Source organism: Leptonotus elevatus, chromosome 19 (genome assembly GCF_054856555.1).
Source record: "Leptonotus elevatus isolate MCC_2025b chromosome 19, RoL_Lele_1.0, whole genome shotgun sequence".
NCBI lineage: Eukaryota > Metazoa > Chordata > Actinopteri > Syngnathiformes > Syngnathidae > Leptonotus > Leptonotus elevatus.
Window position 1 is genome coordinate 11,458,356 of NC_141257.1, and position 22,438 is coordinate 11,480,793.

Below are 22,438 nucleotides of genomic sequence, written 5' to 3' on the forward strand. Positions count from 1 at the left end.
GCTAGAAAAGTTTAAGCCACCTTCTTTTTATTAAAATAGCATTGTGGTCACGACAAAAATTATTTTTAGTATATGCCACGGGCCGCCCCCAAAAAATGTATGGCGGGCCACAAATGGCCCCCCGGTATTTACATGTTTGACTAATGCTAATTGAGTGTAATTTGGTGGCGAAGTGCAGCTTTAATTTGGGGTCATCTTGGACTTCTGTACTCATCACAGGACCCCCACCCCCCACAAAACTGGCTACTTGGCTAATTTCAGGAGTACAAAAACAAAATGCAAGTTCATAGCTCACCTTTCTTGGGCTGCGGGCTGCCGCCGGTGCCTGGGGCCGACCTGTCCGTCTTGCAGGAAGCATCCGTCTCTGTGGGGGTTTCTGCTTTGGTGCAGGACTCAGTCTTGGGAGAAACATCTGTGATAGCCGAGTCGTCTGGCGTCAGAAATACGCTGCTCAAACACTTGTCTCCATTTTGGATGGATTGAGAGTCACCTTGCAAGGGTAGAGCTGGGGAGAGAGGAAGGGAAATTAACTCAATGTTTGCATTTCTGGCAGATAGCAACATGCATCAAATAAAATGATGTCAACTTGTACACCAAATGACTTCCATTGACGAGACATTTTCACAGTCAAACCTCAGGAGTTCACACCAGCTTCATTATCGCAAACACTCCAACCTCATTAGGAATCATTAACCTCTCTTTCGCACGTCATTCACAGGCACATGTGCGGCAAGACTGCACTGCCTCTCCTTCCCTTTCAGCTCTGCAGAAAATACCTCCCGTCAGCATTGTTTTAATACACCAGCAGGCATAAAACCAACAACCCGAATTCATGGCATTCACTCTGACTAAAACAAGAGAAATTCACATAGAATTTGAACCCCTTTGATGATTGACCCATAGATGATTGCAGTGGATAGGACATGCGTAATTTGGATGATGTCAACACTTCTGGTTCATGAATGCATCCTAGCTAACCAATCGGAAAGTTGATTTGCATGATTTTTATGTTAAAAATGTTACATATCAGGATATCTTTCAAGGAGTTTGGGGACATTTTCTGGACTATGTCGGACATAATGACATTTTGCACCTATTAGGTGAACCTGGGATGGAGTTAGGGTGAAGATATTGGACTGAAAGGACATGTGGAAGCTCTTGCAAGACCCATTTAATAGTTTTCTGTTGTTATTGTTGAATTTATTTGTAATTGTCATTTTTGCAATTTAAAAATGTCAATAAAAAATGTTACATATAAGCTTGGTAAATGTACAACATGTTACAGCCATACTAATCTGGCATCCAGTATAACAAATAAAACATGAGATAACCCGAACATTTTTTCCCCATGTTCATATGTGGCAAAAGAGTCAAAAATCAGTTTTGAAAAAATGCGGGTCTGAAGGGGTTAATGTCAGATTTTGTACCAAAATATCCATCAAAATAAATTGTATAAAAACTTGCAAATTAGTGGTCAGCATTGTCTGGTGCCACTCCCCCAAAATACTGCGAAGAAACCAGAAAAAGAAAAAAAGAAGAAAAAAAAGAAAAAAATCCCTGTTATGACTTTTTTGTTTGTTTTTCTGCAGACCTGCTGATACGTTCACTGACCTCACGTGTCCCACCCATGGTCGTCTTTCTGGAGGATATGAGTGACAGGAAATAGAAGTAGAAGCAAAAAGGAGGCGATGGAGGCATTTACAGGACACACTTGCATGAGAACATGCCAGTAGTTATTTGCTGAGAAAGACAAGATGGCAGACAATGAAAGAGGAAAAAGAGTAGAGTGGACACTTTTGCATTAACAGACGGAGTTAAAAAAAAAAAGGGGGGGGAGAGAGAGACAAGATAGAGATGGACGCTGAGAGGCTGAAGGCCAACTCTCCTCTCAGTTTGCCAACAATGGGCAGATGGAAAGTGACGCTCTCCTTGGGCCCGACCAAGCACTCACCCAACCACATAAATTACAGATTAACACTGGGCTTCTTTCCAACGCACCCCACTGTCCCACACTAATGAGGAATTGTGGGATGTAAAGTTGGATTCAATTTGTTACAAGGGGACGGGAACAATGAGGAAAAAAAAGCTCTCATCTAGGATGGCTATAACTTGTGCAAAAAAAGAAAAAGAAAAAAAGATTAGGGTTTGGGGGGAAAAAATGATTTCTGTCCTCTTCCTATGTTGAGAAGATTATTTTGTTCACCATTTGTTTAAACTAGGGATGTTCGATACCACTTTTTTGCAACTTGAGTAGTCACCGACAGAGGTGGCAAATCCAGGTCCAGAAAGTAAAAACCCTGCCACCGTTTGGCTTTAGCCCCAGGGGCTAGCTAGCTAGAGCTAGCTCCCATGATACTCGTTTACCTGCTAGGGAGCTAGCTAGCTAGCATCAATGGCTAAAGCCAAACTGTGGCAGGGTTTTTACTTTGTGGACCTAGATTTGCCACTTCTGGTCATCGATATAAAGTACCAATACCATTAGTACTTTTGATTTATTTTTTTTAAATCCTCCCAAAAACAATGACAGATCATTTGAAAAAAAAAAGGTTATATTATTTAAAATTGCATGAAATTAATGTCAATTTTAATTTCTAGTTCCTGATCATAAAACAGCCACAAATGGCCGACCTTGAGCACCAATATCTTAAAATACAGCAGGTACTGTGAAATGTTGTGTAGTTTTGAAATGATGCTGGAAAAACAAAAAACAAATACACTCTAATTACAACGCCATAAAGAACAGCAGGCGTCCCTGCGATAAGACGCATAAAATAACAGAACAAAGGCTGACTGTGGTGCAAGAAGACCGTCCATCACATGACAGGGCGAGGCTGCAAGAGACTTGTCCAGTTGCTACCAGCACAGTACGGGTGTGGTTTTGTTGTCTGTAAGCACTACATGAGAAATAGCCACGTTATAAAACAAAACAGCATGTTTTCCCTCTTTCAAAACTCTTCATTAGTCACTTATGTTGTCACCTACAAGAAAAATTTCTAATATTATCACACAATGGATCAAATGCAATCATCTGAGGTTTATATTAAGTTAATAGAATAGCGTATTTGCTTAAGTCATTTTTAGCTATCACAATATCAATAAAAATTAAAAAACACTGCTAAAAATTGTGTTGTTTTTTCACCCCCGTCATCCTGGCAACATAACAGGCATAAAAGAACAAATCATGACCATAAGGCCAACAAGCGGATGGCTGGATGGGATCACGCGTGATCAAGCCCTCGTGACTCGAGAATCACAAATTCAACACACCCGATGCCCACTGCCTCCTCGCCCTCACTGCCATCTCAGGTTTCTGTGCCACTGTGACAGACTTGCCGTTTATAAATAGCGACGGCTACCATACTGAGAATGTCGGCCATAAAAGGGGCGGGCGTCTGCTGTGGCACCTTGGGAGACAAACTCCGCAGAGGCGGCCAACTGCAGCACTGCATGTGGCAGGACGCACTTCCTGAAAGTTTGTTTGAGCCTGGCCTGCGGAACTGCAAACTGCAAGTGCCAGACTAAAACACAGCATGGAAACAAGGGCTGGGCATCCACATTAAACTGAAGCCACAGATGACGAGAATCTGAGCTAGCCCAGACGGATCATGTTACAGGACGACTCACTCTCGTCTACTCTACAAGACAAATGAACTCAAAGAGATTTAAACACAATTTTTTTTTGACAATAATATGTTCTATGCAGCCCCACTAATCTAAATATGGTACTCTGGTTAATATTGCGTTAGTGGAATAAAATCAAATACTTGACTGAAAATGACATCAATGTTGCTCAGGTAACAACCAATCACAGCACAGCTTCAGAAAACAGGTGAGCTGCGATTGGTCGCAACATTGATGTCATCTTCAGTGAGTCGACAGCAAGCGGCAAAATGGCCGCCCCCTGAGATGGATAAAAAAGGCTGGATTTTGCTTCATAACTCATATTCCACAAATGTAATATTAATCAGAATGTCATGTTTAGACTAGTGAGGTCACATAAACATATTATCGTCAAGAAATGTTTAAGGTGGACTAGTGTTAATTTTAATCGCCATTTTTAGTTTTAGTCCAGTCTCAATCACGCTTGTTAGTTTTTATCATAGTTAGTCAACCTCATCCTGTTTTTATTTAGTCTATTTTTAGTCGACTATAAATCTAGCATTTTAGTCCAAGAAAACATAATTTCATTCATCTAGTTTTAGTCAACAAAAACTGTCAACGTTTTAGTCAGGACAATCATTTTACCCCTGTATATTTTTTTGTCAGTAGATTATGTTGAATATATTGAATCTAAAACTATTTCACATAAAATCCTCCCTCATCTTTTTGATGAAAAACAACTTGACACACAATCACGGTATATCAACAAGTGGCTACTACTATGGAAGGCTCCATGCTATGAGCTAGTAAGTTAGCCAGCATTAGTTAGCGGTCGGATTAACCTTATTGTTGGAACGTTATAGCCGTTGGATTGTTACGTTATAACGATAATTTACTCTTCTTTTTTTTTTAACCTTTCACCGTGAATCTACCTCTTGTCTGTCCCATGTGTTTGTGAATGTTGCACTCGCTAGCTGCAGATTTGAAATGGGATCACAGTGACAGATTAGCAAAAACAAGATTTTACAAAATTATATAATTTACCTCGTTTTTGTTCATGAACTAAAATGTCCATAAATTTTAGTCCAGTTTTTATTAAGTCAAGTCCATTTTCGTCTCGTCTTTGTTAGTCGACAAAAATGCATACTGATTTAGTCCCAGTTATTATTATTTTTATTATTATTTGATGGTTTTACTCTAGTCTAGTCTAGGTTTAGTTTGGTGGAAAATGTGCGTTGACAAAATTATTTTTGGTTTGTTTTCGTTGACAAAATTAACACCAAGTTTGACTTCCACTTTAATCAGTGCAGTGAACAAGTGAAATCTCAAACTGAAAGACTCTAAACTGTAAAACGGATTCCAGGTCAGCTTTTATTGGGTCCCCAATAGATTTAAAAAAAAAAACCCATCATTTTATTGATTCTAAATCTGGTGTAATGATTCACTTGCCCGATTTAGGATCAGCTCAACTTGCTACTCAAAGACGGGCGGTGTCAATAAGTGTGAGTCGAGTGTGCTCCTTCCCCTAATTCTTCTAAGTGAATGACCAAATAGATTGATTAGCCATTTCATTTTGACTTTGTAGTCAGATATGGTTTCCTGTGCATATTTAGAAAAAAAGGTGCTGCAAAAATGCTTTTCATTCATAAAACTGAATGGTCCATTTAATTAACAGGTGGGGTTACTGAACTCACCCCCCCACCCCCCCTGTGCTGTGTGAAGCGGGTCAAACTCCATATAGGAGTTCTGGACACGAGCGTGTCTTTGTAATGAGTGGAGTGTGATGTTGGATTTGGGTCAGGCCACCTCAGGAATCTCAGGCATCCACAACGCGACTTCCACACATAAACAAGCAGTATGTCTTGTGGTTATGTCTGACTAGCATGCAACTATTTGGTAAGTCCACCTACTTCAAAATAAGGATTTATTTTGTGTACTATATAATTCAGTACGCACACCCAGATATATACATTTAAACTTACTGTATGTGTTGGAGTGCTATGTGTCATTTGTGTGTCCTGACAGCACTTCCTGCGTGTACTAAAAACACGGAAATGCTCACAGGCAATAAGTGTCCGCGCCCGGGGGAGAAAAAGAGGAAGAACATTCCTGAGTTGTTGACAGCAACAACAATGAGGAGACGGGGCGGCTGAGTGTGCGACATTCCCCGTATATTCCATTCTATATCAATTAGTAGAAATTTTCCAATCTGTGGCTCGCGACAATTAACAGTAGAACAAACAGAAGGTCATTGAGTTCGAGATGAAGTGCGCACTGTGGAAAACAAACAAAATGCAACAAATCGAACCCCTTTCACCGTCTGGTTGCAGCTTGAGAGGTTACCGGCCCAACAGCAAGCAAAGCAAGATAAGCTTGTGTGTATGAAAAAGTGCATCATGGGGTGTCCATACGACAGCAGCACTTGTGAGAGTCAAAACAGACCCTGGAAGAGGAAGAGGAAGAGGAAGGCGCGTCTCCAGATGCTTCTAAACAAAGAAGTGGGTTACCCAGTCACAAAGCTGGAACACAGGCAAGGCATTCATCATAGATGAATCATTGATTATTCATATTTTCCTGGTTCACTTTTCTCCACTTGGAGGTAGATACTAAAAGAAGATCAACAAGAAGCTTTTTTTGGTGTGCATCTCACTTAAACAGCAGATGAAAAAACGTTTAAAGGCGGAGAAAATAGCTCTGGATCCAGCCTGAAGTCCGGGAGCATCATTTCCTCGGCCATGACCTCATGATGACCTCATGATGACTTCATCATGTCCACAATGTAGCTATGGTGAGCAAGAGCATGAGGCAAATAAAGACAGATGTGCAAGTCATCTTTTTCTTTAAGCTTAAAATGGGGCATAGATGAAGTCAAAACATGGAATGCCTGTTTTGGGAAAACAACCAAGTAAATGCATGAACAAAAATCATAACAAGTCTTCACAAAGCCTTCAAGACTAAATAACCTTATCTTATAATGATTACACAAAAAATCTGTGGATCTTCAGGAGAATTGGGGTAGTTACGACAATATATGACACACTGCTATGCTATGCTATGCTATGCTATGCTATGCTATGCTATGCTGTGAAAGCACAATCAAATTTTAATTATCTTTTCTTGTATGTGTTGTTGCTTTGTTTGTTAAGTAGATGTTTTCCTTTTGTTTTATCTGTCAGTTTGATAGCAAAGTTCAAATGAGAGTGACAACTAAGGAATACTACTCAACACATATTAATACTAATAATTAGGGGTGTTAAAAAAAAAATCGATTCAGCAATATATCGCAATATCACAGAGCACATTTATCGGAGCCATTCAATATCCAGCCGAATCGATATTTAAATATACATTTTTGATGGAAATATTCAACGTCTTACTTAGGATTAGGGTTCACATTAATGGAACATTAAGCCTTAATATTTTTATTTAAATGCTGTTCAAACATGAAACAGATTGCAACCTGTTTGTTAAATGCAGTGGCTCAGTTATAAGCCTGAAGTTTCAGATAAATAAATACATTTTCATACAAATCTTACAGTGTACATGTACACGTTTAATGATTAGTTTTTTTCTAAATCTCAGTAAAAAAAATTACAATAATGGACTTATAGATTTGTGTAGGGATTTAATCGGTATTGAATCGAATCGTGACACGGATCGAATCGCCATCGAATCGGCAATTCACACCCCTAATAATAATACTATTAAGGAAAAATAAGTGTGTCTTAAAACATGTAAGTGTGTTTTAATATGTTTAATATATATATATATATATATATATATATATATATTATTTTTTTTCATTTTAAATATGGTCCGCATTTTTTCATCTGGACCACAGTCCCGCAGTAAATGGGGGTTCCCCGTACCTCTAAATATATTCTGTATATTCGGGCGCTCGCTGTCAGGTCCCGCTGGGAGCAGATGATGGTTCAGTGTCTTGCTCAAGGACACTCAACATGGTCACGGATCAATCCCACAACCTTTGCGTTGGGAGATGGCCACTCTACCAATGAGGCGTGCCGCCCTAACTTGTCAAATGGTGATTATCCTTCCTAATTGTTGCGTATAGCTATAGGGGTAGCCACTAATATCGTAATCCGACTCCGAAGTAGAATTTCCTTTCTTTTCCTTATTCAACCATAAATCTGATGGAAACTCAGCAAGATGAGGATAAAGACGTGCAAGTCACGTTTGTGTCGGAAACTTAAGTCAAGTCAACACAGGAGTCAGCATAGTAACCACAGCTGACCTGCTCCCTTCCTAGCATTCTTGTTTCCGACTCCTAAAGTAGGGCATAGCTCCGCGGTACTGACTAATGTTGGCCCGGCAAGTGTGTTGTCAAAGGTGGGGCGACGGACTAATCTCTGTCTCACTTTTTCCATCTTGGCCACAGCTCTTGTAGAAAGTATGTCACAACACACTCTAGGATAAGCAGGACAATAAGGTTTTCTTTGCGGTGTTTATCATTAAAAATACAAAAACAGGTCGATGAAAGAGGGATTCAAAGTCGCCAAGGTGAAAGACCAATCTGACAGTATTGAGATGTTTTCAGGCGGTGTTTGCTTACTAAGGAGGAGGTAGCGCAGCATCGTCGCGGGTGACTGCAGATGTAATCAATTTTACTGGCGCAGCAGGAAAAGCTGCGTTTTTACTGGTTCGCTGAGCTCAAAATAGTCATAAAGGAAGCAGAAAAGTTAAATTAATCGGAGGTGCAAATGCGACATGTTTACAGCAACTGACCACTGGTGCGTGTCGTTTTTGTTGTCGTCTGTGATCGGTTCGTATTCTACGTTCTAATATTAGAATCTGTGGATGCAGTGGCAGAATTGATGCCTGCTGGATGACGTGTGAGTGGTTGCGAAGTGGACAACCGGGGGTTGCTAGAGCAGCACGCACCCACGCGCACACACTCACACACTCAAGGCCAAAGCAGAGAGTGGTGCCGCATCTGTTAGCGAGTCCCCCGAGGTTAGAGCAGTGCATCAGCACAAACATCCGAGCGTAGTTACTGCACAGCACCGTCGGAGAACCGCGGAGGCCGGCTGACAAGATACAGCTGGGACAAAAAGCAATTACCTCGAGGCCAAGGTGAACTTTAAATGGATGACATTTTTATCAGCAGACACTTGAAAAGTTGGTCGCATTTGCGAGCGTATTGGTCGCATCTCGAGTCCTGAAAATAAGAATTGAATAGCTAATCTCTCCAATGTGATGCGACAGGTCTATTTGGGCCTAAATTCTGCCAAATACAGGAAATAATCCCCCAAACAGGATTAATAACATCAATGGCAGTTTTTTTTTTTTTTAACACCAAAAGGTAATAAGGAGGGAAACATGAGTAATCTGAGCATAAACCCTCAGGAAGCTCTTTCATTCTTCCTCCTTATACTGTGCAGCAGAATAGAGGCCTTCCTCTGCTTTTCCTGTGCAGGCGTCATGGCTGAGATTTATAACATCTGCTCTCGGTTTTGCTGACGCTGACGTGGAGCGAGCACATAGAAGAGCTCCGGTATCCTCTTTTTCTATGTCTTCCCTCCCAAACACCAGCTTTAAAGTTTCCAGTTTCCCAGTCATTCTCATTTCTAACCCACCCATTTCACTCCCACCCCCACCCAAAAAAAACCCCAAAAACTTTGCCCTCCAGTTCACATGCATTAAAGAAATCTACACCCGCTTGGCAAAAGTGTATATTCTATCTTATCAGGGTTTGTCTTTATCAGTTTGTTGTAGTATCCAAAATTCTGCGCACAGAAGACACAATCCTGAGTGTGATTTTTGCATTGTCACATAATTGCAACATTTGTTTCCCAATACAAATGAAGAGAAGTCAGTCCACAAAGGAAGAATTTCACCTAAATAAATCATATTTGGTGAGCTCGTAGAGCTACTATTGACAACCTAATGAATGTTAGCATGGCAAGTTGAAAATACCTTACTTTTATTCAAACCGTGTATTTTATTTTATTTTCCAAGCTAAAATTATGTAAAAGCATTAAGAAGGCATATACCAGTAAGTAACTGATTTCACATTGGCAAAAGACAAGGTCACATGTGGTATAAAATCCTCATTGCTTGCTAATCGCTAAAGCAGCTAGCTAGCTAGTAGGGGTGTGAATTGCCTAGTACCTGGCGATTCGATTCGTATCACGATTCATAGGTAACGATTCAATTCGATACAGATTAATCCAGATATACAAATCTATAAATTGATTATTGCAAAAAAAAATTAAGATCAAATTTAGAAAATACTCATCAGTAAACTTGTACACTGTAAGATTTGTATAAAAATGTATTTATTTATCTGAAAATTTAGGCTTATAACTAAGCCACTGAATTTAACAAACAGGTTGCAGTCTGTTTCATGTCTGAACAGCACTGAAATAAAATATTAAGGCTTAATGTTCCATTAATATAACATTCTTCCATGCTTAGTGTGGGAATCCTAACCCAAAGTAAGACGTTTTGTTGAATATTCCCATTAAAAATTGATGTTTAAAAATCAATTCGGCTGCATTATCAAATCAATTCGAGAATTGCACGCTGTAATATCGCAATATATTGCCGAATATTTTTTTTCTAACACCCCTACTAGCTAGTTAGCTAGTTAGCCTTTATGTCTATTCAAGGTAAATATATAGTCAAGAGTGACCTCTTTAATAAAGCACTGGATTTCTATATAAATTTAAGTGCTTCATTAACAACTAGCTAGCAACAACTAGTTAGTTAGCATTGATAGACAGTATGTAATGTTAGCTGCCATAATGATAACAGGCAAACAAAATGTATGGATCGATGATTAGTATGGTGATTGCACTTTATAATGCTAAAATTAGATCAGCGGCGCGTCACACAAACAGCGTTTATCGTTGAGTTGCTCGTTCAAGCATTCGCCGATAAACATTATGTTACATTACGCGAACAACTGATGTCATTAATTACAGAAAATAAATTCAATCTGAAGGTGGATAAGGCGACATGCTAAACTAGATCAATGTGGAAAAATGTGGAGCTTCATCGACAAAAAATGCAATGCCAGCTATTTTAAAGCAGAAAATTGCAGTTAGTCACTGATATATGGTGCTAAAGTGTCGCGGGATGACACATTTCCTATGGAAATGTCACCATTTCCTGATACTTTGTACTCCAAAGTAAACAAATGCCAATGTAATAATCCTGGGGGCTAATGTCAGCTGGTGTTGCAAGGTTTTGAGGCTGTATTTCCAGACCGGCAGTGATCCTGACTGCGAGCCAAGAACATTACGTCAACATCGCTCGGGAGCAATCTGGACAAAAGGGAGTGAGTCCACGTCTCGTGATTATTTTCACAGTGACGTGTTTTACTGAAAACGGAGATACTGACTGCAGGGCAACGCCACCGAAGACGACACAAATCACAAGTCCAAAGTTTTCCTAACTGCACCACTCACACGCTCTAAATTTTTTCCGAACAGAGGCTTGGGGAGTGAACTGATACCCTTTTCAAAAACAGTCCAAAGTTCTTTGGTCATACTTTTGTCCATACAAGAACAATTCGGATTCACGGCAACTGTAACTCTGAATTGGTTTGACAAAGAATGGTCACGTGATAATATCAAGGATTTCAAGCATTTTGGAATTATGATACCCTTTCGGAGCTCTACATGCACACCGAGCTGTAAAAAAACAAACAAAGCCTGGCGGGGATCCTCTTCTTTTGTCTTCCCTTCGCTGTTTTTACAAGACTGAGACTCTGACAGAGGAGACATCGACAAAGAATGTTTCTGTTTATCTAGCGTGCCTGACTTTTTCGGTGTGTCACATTCCTGATAACGTCACATGCCGGAGCTCTCGGTGGAAGGGCCGGAAACGGTTGCGTTATTTTGTAGCACGTATAAAACTCGAAGGTAATCAGCAACACAGTGGGTGAGTGGTTGGCACCAGATTAAGGCTGTGGATTTGAATCAGCATCAACACCTTGTGCTACATGGTAGTAGCAATGTGCCAAGTGACCATCTTTGTGGAATTGTCTAGAAAAAAAACATGTAATGAACACTTGAAATACCTCTAAAATGTCCCATAATAAATAAATGTAACTACTTTAGTCCATGACCTATTCTGGACTGCTTACATTTCTCTTCTCACCAATATTTTTCTATTCGTGCTATTTTTTTGGGGCAACATCCCGGTAATTTTGACCCATTTGACAACTCTGAATTTTGGCCTTTACGACAATTGGTGGATATTTTTAACTGAAACGTCTAAGCCAATCGGACTAGGGGTGCTCCCTCAGTAGAAGACAAAAAATAGATTTTCTTCTAATATGAAGGTGTTGTTTGGACAAAATCTGAATTTCTCCGGATCCCATCATCCGATTTTCAAAATTCTTGGTGCACTGTACTGCGGCTGAAGTAGCCATTCCAACCCGACTCATAATTTGGACGGACTGTCTGTTTGGGAAAAAGTCAGGTTGTTATTGGTAGTACCCGCTCTTGCCAATGTAAAGACTTTAATGGCAAGATAAATCATGACAAGAAGACACAAGCAGTGGTAAGGGGGTACTGAATGCGTATGCTATGATTTATTGGTAATAAGTGCAGGGTGTACCCCTCCTCTCACTATTGGTAGGCTGGGATCGGGTCCACCCCCCACTCACCGTGACCCTGCCAGGCATAACGGTATCGAAAATAATTGGGTGGGTGTATTCTGAAGCAACCACACCCATAAATAATTAACTAGAATAACTAAAATGAAGTTCTATACCCCTTAAAGGCCTTTAAACACACTCAAATGAGGCCTCTCTTCTAACTGATGCACCAGTCAATGCATTGACCCCCCTCCAAAGATGCAACATGGCAACAGTGATCAAGGTAATGTACGTCTGCTGGAAACAGGGGGGGGGGGGATGAGAGGGACATCGTCCATCAAGATGTGCAGGTCAAGGGGAGATGAAGGGGAGATGGTAGTCTGAGCAATTTGGATATAAGTCTCTTTATAGGCTCTTCATATATGAGTGGGATGTTTCCTTATATATTTTTTTCTTTTCTTTTTTTTTGTGGGGGGGGGGCAGATATGTGCTACAGTATGTGTCTGAGTGACTAATGAAGACCAGTGCAGTATTTCCATTGCTCTTCTTCCGATCTGCCTGGTAGAGATGTTAGGGAATAACACAGGCATGCCAACATTTGCAAATAAACCCAGGAGGAGTTTCCAATTGTCCATAAACCGCAAAAAGACATTTCAATAATATTAAAGATAAGCCGGATAAATAACCCGTTTCATAATGGCACGATCACAGCTCTTTTATTTTACAACCCAGCATGACCTATTTTGATGCAGTGTTGTGTACTCACATTTATCTGCCAGTGTCAGCTTCTCCTCGAAATGATGTCCAAGATCCTTATAATCCATTGCGTCCATTCAGGCGGATTGCAGTGACTTTCCAGTTGCTGTCATTCCTCACGAGACTCCCAAGTGCAGGAGCTGCAACTCCCGGTCCAGATTCAGCCAAACACGCCCTTTCTAAAAAATCCGACCGGAATTGAAGAAAAAAGCGGCAAAAACAGTAGAAGTAGTTGAATACCCGCTGAAAACGACGATGGTCGTTCGATGTTTTAAACTATGTAAAGTGACGCGAGTGTTTTTCTAATATATGACTAATTGGCACTGAGCGAGTGTAACGTGTCTTCTGTGGAAAATCCACAGTGGGAATAAAACGCCTCAGTCTTGCCACCGCAAATTGGTCAAGTTAAATGGATTCACAACAGACTTCCGGTTTGGCTGTTCGCTATAAAACTCGAAACATGTTGCGCATTTCCACACAAACAATAATAATAATTTAAAACCCTTCATGGCAACAAATACCTGCATCGAGGAGTAAGGTTCATATATAACACCTCATATTACTTAGTCAATTATACTTCATCGGTCTACTTTCAGTGGAGCTGTTGACGTTGGAATATATTTTATTCTGAAGGCAAGTGTTATTTTGCGGTCATTGTATTTGCCCGCCATGCTTAACTTTACGTCATTGCTTGTTGAGAAAACCGCATGCCGGAAAGCTCAGCTGGACTTTACCATGTGCTCGGACGACAAGCGAATTAAATTGTTATCTATACATTCATAGAAGTACAGAAATGTATGTTGAAATATCAATGGTAACATTTTACTCACTGTGTGTTTTATGTAGCTTGAAGCTTCATAAAGGACTGTTTTCTTCTCTAAAGTCAGGGAATGGTTTGACCCATCAGATGATTTCGAGCAGCTGAAAAACAGGGTGACTGTGACTTGTGAGGTCTGTGTAATTACAATACTAGGGCCCAAGTGAACTGTGTGTAACGTTACAATTGTGTAACTACTAACCCACTGGCAACATTTAACTTATACTCAAAAGTAAATTAACGAATAGAACCTGAACTGCTGTGATAATATGGATACTAATTGAATGCTACTGAGAGGCAATTTATTTCCAATTAACATAATGTGGCAAGGCATTATGTACTATGCCATTCATATGATTTGTGATGACAATCTCATTAACTATTAATATAAATGTATTACAGCACAGAGAGAACATTGACAAACTCCACACAGCAAGGCCACAATCCAAGATTCAAACCATGAACTTTAGAACTGTGAGGCAGATGTGCTAACCACTATGCCATTGTGCGGCCTCAAATAAAATCTTTAAATGTATGGCTTTTCTTTTCTTTTTTACACACACAGCAAGTTATGTCGTGTGCGTTCCCGCTTTTATAAATAGACCAACCAGACTCACACAAATGTTAAAGCTCTTTGACCATCGCATTTAACATTCAAATCAATTATGGATGAGGTGATGTGCACATGCACAGGCCTTTTTCGTCAAACTGATGGATGTACATCATAACACATGGTATGAATATTTGCATAATTTATGTTAAGAATAATCATTTTAAAAAGCTTTCATTAAAACCATATCTTTACTTTTTAAAATGGGGTAAAATGCTGGAAAACCACTTTTCACAACAGCAAAACGGAAACTATTTTGTTGAATGAAGTTTGTTGCAGTGATTTTTTACATTTCTTGGAATGACAAAAAAAAAAAAAAAGCTGAAGATAAACCGTAAAGTTGAGATGAACCATACATACTGTCTGCCAATGTCTGACCTATTCCTAAGGACGCAAGAAGCCAGGCAGGAACAACTGTGAGTTTGTACTCAAGGATGCCGGCAGGGATATGGGGCCCTGTGAAAAAAGAATCATACAAATAATCACTTTGAGCCTTACCACTTCAACACCGCAAAGTGAAAATATTATTTTTTCTAGGGGCTCTTAGAATTGTATGACTTTTGTTCGTCTTTACGGCAACCTTTCAGTAATCTTGATATTATTTGTATTATTTATTTATGTTTTAGCATGAACAAGAATTTAGTGTAGGAAAATGGTGGGCGAAAACACAAATCGAGTACTTATATGTAAATGTAATTATTTAAGAATTTTGCATCAAAGTCATCGCAGACTATAGCGAATTATAGTCAAACATTTTGGTGAAAGAGTCCATATAGTGGTGAAACAACAGACAGGCTCCCTTTACGACAGCCCGTCTAGACCCCGTGAGTAAAAGTCTTGCAACGAGATTAGATCTCTTCTAACCTCGTCCTGAAATGTACACAACCCATGTGCACAAAAAAACAGTGTGTCTACTGTGACTCTTCTTTCCAAGGAAGTACATGTCCACACTTGTCTGCACCAGGCCGAAAAGCGGGCGGATCATAGAGACTCCCATCATTCCGCAGAGGCGAGTATAATTGCACCTCCTCCACACACAAAAAGAAAAGTCAAACTCCAGATTGCCTGCGGTTATGCTCGTCTGCATCCTGCTCTGGACTGGAGGGAGGGGCGCATTTTGCACATTGGACAAAAGAGGGTTGCTTATGAAAACCTCTCACTGTAAAAATCACATATAGGTAGGTATACATATTGAGAGAGTGCAAAGATGAGGTCACAATCTGAATATAACGACAGCTGCTGCTGTGTGGGAGTCGAGCAGTTGTTATGAAGAAAAATCTGAAAAATCTTGCGAACAGATGATGGCGCATTCTCGTTTTGCAGGAGTTATAAATAAACCGATCGCCACCACCACAGCCTTATTTCTACCAGCATCCTCATCAAGGGAACGCCTGATGTGTCCGTTTGTCCCCGGGGACGAAGCGCCATCCCAGCCTCATGCCCACTCAGTCACATTGCACACATAGAGAGTCACGCTGAGTCCTGCCTGCCCTCGAGCAGTTGGCACTCTGATGTCATCACCAGCTCTCAGCTGTTCCAGTGGCGGACCGCTGACTGGACCAGCAGCAGCTGGGATTGCAGCAGCACCCGCCCACGTATCAGAAGTGCACCAGAGCATCGGAATATTAGGGAAATGATCCAAAATAGATGGATAAGTAATTAACTCATTCACTGCCATTGACGGCTATAGACGTAATTTTTTTTTAATTTGAACTATTTTTATTAGTTTACAATTTTTTTCCCACTTTTTTAACAAGAGTATGAAAACCTAGAATGTTTTTATTGTACATTTAGAACAGATATAAAAAATGTGTGATTAATCGTGAGCTAACTAGTGAAGTCATGCAATTAATTACGATAAAAAAAATTAATCGCCTGTTGCCCCTAATTTTTAATATATATATATATATATATATTTTTTTTTTTTATGAACTAATGGCAGTGAATGAGTTAATGGAAAGATCATTTGTTCCAGGATGAACTATCTATTAGCTACATGCGATATTTTATTTTAACTAACATTCTTCTATAATATATTTTACATGAGTTCAAATAAGATGAAGTATTGGGGTGCCAACTTGTATAGTCTTCAAATAACTTCTTTACTGCGGCTTCATCTGGGAGCTACTTGATTCAAAACAAGCTCATATTTTAATTAAATCATTGCTACTTGCTCAGCCAGTTGTGCAACTTTAGAGGCAAATTTTCCCAAATATTATACAAATAGACCGCAGGCTCAATTTGTTTACATGCATATTCAAACAGAAAATTTAAACACATTTTAAAAAATTTATTAAAGTTAAACATATCATTAAAAAATATACCAAAAATAAAGAATTAAAAATACATTTTATAAATGTAAATAAATGTTTAAAAAAAGGAAAATTGGTAACTGTGACTCATACAACGCTGGAGAGGAAAATGCATTGAATAGTAATGCATTCTATAAACTTAAATATCGAAGGCACTGTTGTTTATTTATACTTATTTTCATATTTATCTTTAGACCTGTAATCTTCTTTACATACCACGGACACCATAAATATCATCAAATGAGTAATGATGGATGAAAGGGTTGTCATTTAAAATTAATGTGCACCCTTTTCCCGAGACAACCTAATTTCCATACAACTTAAGTCAGCAGTTTCTTAAGCATGGAAACTTATCATAAGACTCCGGGGGGGGGGGGGGGGGGGGGGGACGACGACGACGACGACGACTATTGTGCATCCCATCTTCTCTATCATAAATGATTACAAGTATTGTTATTAACATTTCATTACCTGTGCATGTTCAACAGAAATATCTTGTGAATTTTGCAGCATCCTCTTGGTTTTTGATGCAAATTCTGCAGCCCGGTGTGACATGCTAATGGGGACTGAGAAACCCTGGCTTGCTTGGTAATGGTAGTTTTGAATTTCCTTTCCTTGAAACACAAAGAGGCAGTGTACATATGTTAAAAATAATGAAATAAATAAACACTGACCACACAACTATGCTAGGTTTACTCACAGCAGGGGGGGTTTCTTTTCATAGATGGGCTGTACACTTCTGAACCTGGAAATTAATAATTCACTAGTGGGGGAGATTTTCTCAATTTAGGCTCTTGTCCTTCACATTTTTTCAGGCTGTATATATTTGTTTTCACCCCTCGCTGAGGTGTTGTGTCATCTTGGCCACCCCACTGACAATTTTCGGGGTACGCGCCTGTATCTGGTGCTACGTGGAAGATGAAAAAAAAAAGTGTGATAAAAATGAGTCGGGAAACTTTAGATCCTCTCTGCATGGCCAATAATTTTCTTTAATATTTGTGGAAAGTATTAAGAAAAATGACGACAGCTTGTTGCTATGGTGATATATTGGCGAATGAGTAACTTGTTTCTGCGGTCTTTTAGCACCACCTGTCGGCTGCAGCGACGCATTTTAGGCGTCACTGCAAGCTATCCCGCCACCTTTTTGTTTCTCCACGATCCACACTGCTCGATCCATCATGGCGATGCACGCGAAGGCTACTCCGCCGCAGATCCCGGACACGCGCCGGGAGCTTGCAGAACTGGTGAAGAGGAAACAAGAGCTTGCGGTATGCTTAAGATACGAGGGGGAACAATGGCTTGAAAGATCTTAACACGCGGAGTCTCGCTTAACGCAAAACTCAAATGTTAATCATAACATTTTAGCAAGGGTGTTCACTGCTGGCATAGGCCTTGCTAACTGCTAGGCTAAAAACGGCTACGTGTATCGCGCCGCTACGTGAGTTAGAATTTTGGCACATATAGATCGTTTAACTATGTGTTATATATATTATGTTCATCATTATCGTTTTACACCTACAGTCATTGCAAGACGCTTGAATACGTTCTATTTGTCTGCACCAGTTTAATTTTCCTGTGTAGGCTAACACGCTAGCAGCTTCACCGGGTTCCGCGTTCGTATCGCGTTCTCGCGTGATTTCCGCAGCATGACGTCATCAAACCTGGACATACAAATATCACACGCCAAAACTGTGCAGTACCGTTTTAATATAAACTAAACATAAATATGTGCATAAGTACAAGTAAGATAACGTCTTGTATTGTACCAGCTGTTTTACAATGACACAAATAAAAATATTGCTATGTTATTCATTTCATGATGGAAATTATTTGTTACTGTAGTATTATTCACACGGATGCACTCATTAATAAAGGAACTGCCACAAAGTAAAAACAAAATCAAAACATTAATACAAAATGGTCAAAACAAGATCGGCTGCTCAAGAATGTAAATAAATCTAAGTGATGTTCCCAATGGTGTTGTAGGAGACGCTTGTGAATTTGGAACGACAAATATACGCCTTTGAAGGCAGTTACCTAGAAGACACTCAAATGTATGGCAACATCATCAGAGGATGGGACAGATACCTAACCAACCAAAAGTAAGTTGCAAGTGCAAAGCCTGCATTTGTGTTTTCTTTAGCTACTAAAACATTAATCACCTGTATCATGGCTCTCGCAGGAACTCTAACAGTAAAACTGACAGAAGAAATCGAAAATTCAAGGAGGCAGAGCGTCTATTCAGCAAGTCATCAGTCACATCAGTTGCAGTAAGTCCCTCTTGATTTGTATGGCCCATTTGATGTATTTTATGAAAGAACTTGCATTCGAGTGTTTCTGTTTACATCAACAGGCGGTGTGTGCACTCGGCGGGATCCCCGATCACATGAACGAAAAACGTGAGCGAAGAGACATGCGGCCGAAAGCTGTAATGTCATAAAGCAGGCGTGATGACATCTGTGTTCTCGTGTCAGGCGAGGCGGGCAGCGGCACAGAAAGCGACGCCTCTCCGGACCTCCAGAACCAAGAGAACGAACCCAGCCAGGAGGACACGGAGGACGTGGACTCCACGCTGCAGGACCTGAAGCCCCAAAAAGCCGCCTCTTCCTCTTCATCTGGCAGCCATCACGGAAGCCACAAGAAGAGAAAGAACAAAAACAGGCACAGGTAGACGCAAATTATTTGAATTTGTACACATTGTATTCTGACTTGTCATATTTTGTAGACAAAAGCAAAGACAGTAATATGACTCTAGCAAGCAGGATTCTTCTTGTATTTGTTAGCTTTAGCTACTGTGCTAAAACTTTTATTCTTGGGCTGCATTCAAGACTACAGAGAATTTCTAAATAAACATCTTGGTGTTGAGAAATATATTTTCTTTTGAAATGGTAAAATAAAACAATTACAATGAGCCTAAGCCCCTAAACCAGATTTCTGATGTAATGCCAAAAGCGACCTGTGAGGGGCAGCACAGTTTCAGAGGCATCCAGGCTGCTGGAAAATGAGCGTACTAAAGAGGCTAGGCTAACTGTTAGCTTTTATAGTAACTACAGTGTTCGCCGGCTATTTGAGATTTATAAATTCACTTATTGACTTTTCATTCATTTATTTATGTTTTCATTTTTATTTTTAATAACCTGTCCTCTGTTATTCACTGATACTCGCCCATTTACTTTTTTTAAGTTACAATATGTTAGGCCTACTTTATTGTACTAAACGTAGCTTTAGCACAGTTATGCAAGGTGTAAATTTTGTGAGGATAATGTGGCTGTCTACCCCCTATTTTTTATATCTTCGGGCATTCCTGCTCTCACTACATATTAACCCAGCAGGCTCTCCTGCTAACACACTGAGGCGACACATGTGCCACTCCTGTGTAAATGTTGGGGTTCAGACTGGTTGGTGAACTAACAGCTGCTGATCTTTTCGTTCCCCCGTTGTAATGCTGACTCCTCCCACTCCTCCCCCCCCAGCCCTTCTGCCATGTTTGATTATGACTTTGAGTAAGTTCAGAATTTTACTTCCTGCTCCTGTGGTCTGCACATCCTGTCTGCTCATAACCGCATCCCGAGCTCGTGTCTTCTGTGTGTCGAGTTGAAGCCTGCTAGTTCTTGAGTCGTGTTGCATGTCTTTGAATTCCTCTCAGCATCCATTACTCTCCATGGCTTGTTTCTGGCCTGGCGTCACATCTTTTCTGATAGCTCACGCCGCGTGCGCTTGTTAAAAGCGGTGCTATTGTAAGATGATTGGCTGGCTGCAGAACCAACACCCAAGTTGACCGTTTTTGCCTTGGTTTGGTTTTTAGGCTCCCTCATGGTACAGTAGTGGCACCGCTTTTTGTCATTGCTCTCAGAATTTAAACCACTCCTCATATCTAAACCTCTCTTTATTGTCAATGCAGGTTCGACATGAAAGTGAACAAGAAACCAAGAGCTGTAAGTTTTGATTTATCACCCCAAATAATAGTCCTGTGATTCATTTCTGCCATTTTGAATGTGACTTTTATTATTCCCTCCTTATGCAGGAATATTCCACCTGAGAACGACGAGATGTGGATGCACAAGAGAAATGAGAGACTTTGTATGCCTTTTTTTCTCCCCGGTTGTCATATTTCAGCTGTGTTGCGTGTACTGCGCTCAAAACATTCCCAAGCATCCTGCATGTTACTCTACACCACCAGCCAGTAACATTTTGTATAGTGTTTAAAGAAAGACTATTTATTTTGTAGGCAATGAACATATTTTCATTTTTTTTATGTGAAAGCCACATTGTTGTGAATCCCCCCCGATTATGTGTATTATTTTTATTTTTGGTGTTTTTCAAGAAAATAATAAAATAACAGTGTTATTGGTATGTTTTTCCCAAATATATCAAGTTTATTTGTAGAAAAATGGGGTCACAGTGAAAAGTGACACACAAGGAGCAGTTTAATAAGATTTGCTGCCTTTTTCTTATAACCAATGTTTATAATTATTAAAATTATATCAGATTCAAAAAATGTTTTAGACTGTTAAGTTTAAGATTTTTTTAAATTAATTTTTGTAGTAACAATGCCATTCTTGACAAAAATACAACTATAACCTTATTATTTATGTTTAAACATTAAATAGCGTACTGTACACAAAATGATCGTAGGTACCGTCCCAAAACTGAAGTCTGGTGCAGTACCAAGACTTACCTGTAAGAGGCAGCATGTTGCCACAGGGCATCCAGAAGACACGAAGCAAGAGTAGTTCGTTGAAGAAGCTGAGCTAACAGCTTACATGCTAACTAATCAACTATAGTGCAGTTATTGACAAATATTAAAATTATATCAGATTCAAAACCATTTTTAGACTTAAGTTTAAGATTTTTTTTAAATTAAATTTTGTAGTAACAATGCTATTCTTGACAAAAATACAACTATAACCTTATCATTATTTATGTTTAAACATTAAATAGCGTACTGTGTACACAAAATGATCGTAGGTACCGTCCCAAAACTGAAGTCTGGTGCAATACCAAGACTGACCTGTAAGAGGCAGCATGTTGCCACAGGGCATCCAGAAGACACGAAGCAAGAGTAGTTCGTTGAAGAAGCTAAGCTAACATCTTACATGCTAACTAATCAACTATAGTGCAGTCACAAACTCAATTAAATTACTATGACAAAAATGCAACATAAAAGTAAGCAACTGCTGTGTTTTAAGACACAGAATATAATTATAAAATGCAATGGACACTTGGGCAGCACTGTTGCTTCTGAAGGCTCTGGGCAGGTTAGATTGGCTGAAATGAAATGTAATTGGACAACCCAAAAAAATAATCTGAAATCCATAAACTGTACATGTACTGGAAGAATTGCCGACAAGAGGGAACACTATAAAATAAACAAGAATATACTGTTGAGAATAAATGAACAGTTTTGTGAACATTCCAAATATGCGCTTCATATTTCACACAAGACAAAAGTAGCACATACACATGACCGAGAAGATGGAAACTGTAAGAGAGAACTTAATGCTACGCTGGCAGACGCGGTGATGAATAAACTGTGAAGTCTCCAAAATACATTCCCTGGTTTTATGCAGCCCTGCCGCCTTCCCATCCTAGAGTCACGTTTCATTTGGCTCACTAGTTTCTTAAGTATTTTTCCAACATTGGAGCAATGAGGCTTTCAAAATTTTAATTCTAGGATCAGAAACTTTAGACTGCTGGTTAAATTGCTGAGGCGATTAGCTGGCATTTGGCGCCGAGATGGTCTGAAAATATTCAGTCGTGCGGGAGCATTCCGAATC

At 39.7% G+C, this 22,438-nt stretch overlaps 2 protein-coding genes and 1 long non-coding RNA gene across 9 annotated transcripts in view; 1 reads left to right on the top strand and 2 right to left on the bottom strand.

The window, feature by feature from the left end:
• The window catches only part of LOC147157966 (uncharacterized), a 31,308-nt gene extending 18,015 nt beyond the window's left edge, over positions 1-13,293 (bottom strand). For all 6 annotated transcript variants that reach the window (XM_086062990.1, XM_086062987.1, XM_086062991.1 and 3 more), the window contains exons 1-2: positions 12,933-13,293; positions 296-505 (exon numbers count right to left, since the gene is read on the bottom strand). In XM_086062990.1, coding sequence (XP_085919116.1) covers positions 296-505; positions 12,933-12,999 — 277 coding nt within the window. In that variant the 5' untranslated portion in view covers positions 13,000-13,293. The remainder of the gene's footprint in view (positions 1-295; positions 506-12,932) is intronic.
• Positions 13,294-13,753: 460 nt separating this feature from the next.
• LOC147157967 (uncharacterized) lies at positions 13,754-18,279 on the bottom strand. The gene is made up of 4 exons (XR_015091477.1): positions 17,362-18,279; positions 17,133-17,275; positions 14,710-14,805; positions 13,754-13,843 (listed from the first exon to the last, which is right to left on the bottom strand). It is a non-coding gene; the product is annotated as an uncharacterized LOC147157967 (long non-coding RNA).
• Positions 17,764-21,014, top strand: meaf6 (MYST/Esa1-associated factor 6). 2 transcript variants are annotated; one of them, XM_086063593.1, is made up of 8 exons: positions 17,764-17,929; positions 18,648-18,763; positions 18,844-18,931; positions 19,015-19,060; positions 19,136-19,328; positions 20,135-20,164; positions 20,563-20,596; positions 20,686-21,014. In XM_086063593.1, the coding sequence occupies exons 1-8, from the start codon at positions 17,840-17,842 to the stop codon at positions 20,698-20,700; spliced, it is 612 nt and encodes a 203-aa protein (XP_085919719.1). In that variant the 5' UTR covers positions 17,764-17,839; the 3' UTR covers positions 20,701-21,014. The 2 variants fall into 2 exon arrangements, with proteins under 2 accessions (XP_085919719.1, XP_085919720.1); XM_086063594.1 differs by lacking the exon at positions 20,135-20,164.
• The last annotated feature ends 1,424 nt before the right edge of the window (positions 21,015-22,438 follow it).

Coding starts and splice junctions, on each gene's coding strand:
- meaf6 (XM_086063593.1), top strand. CDS start 17,840: ATGGCGATGCACGCGAAGGCTACTCCGCCGCAGATCCCGGACACGCGC. Junction 17,930..18,647: donor AGAGGAAACAAGAGCTTGCG/GTATGCTTAAGA, acceptor ATGGTGTTGTAG/GAGACGCTTGTGAATTTGGA. Junction 20,165..20,562: donor ATGTTTGATTATGACTTTGA/GTAAGTTCAGAA, acceptor TTGTCAATGCAG/GTTCGACATGAAAGTGAACA.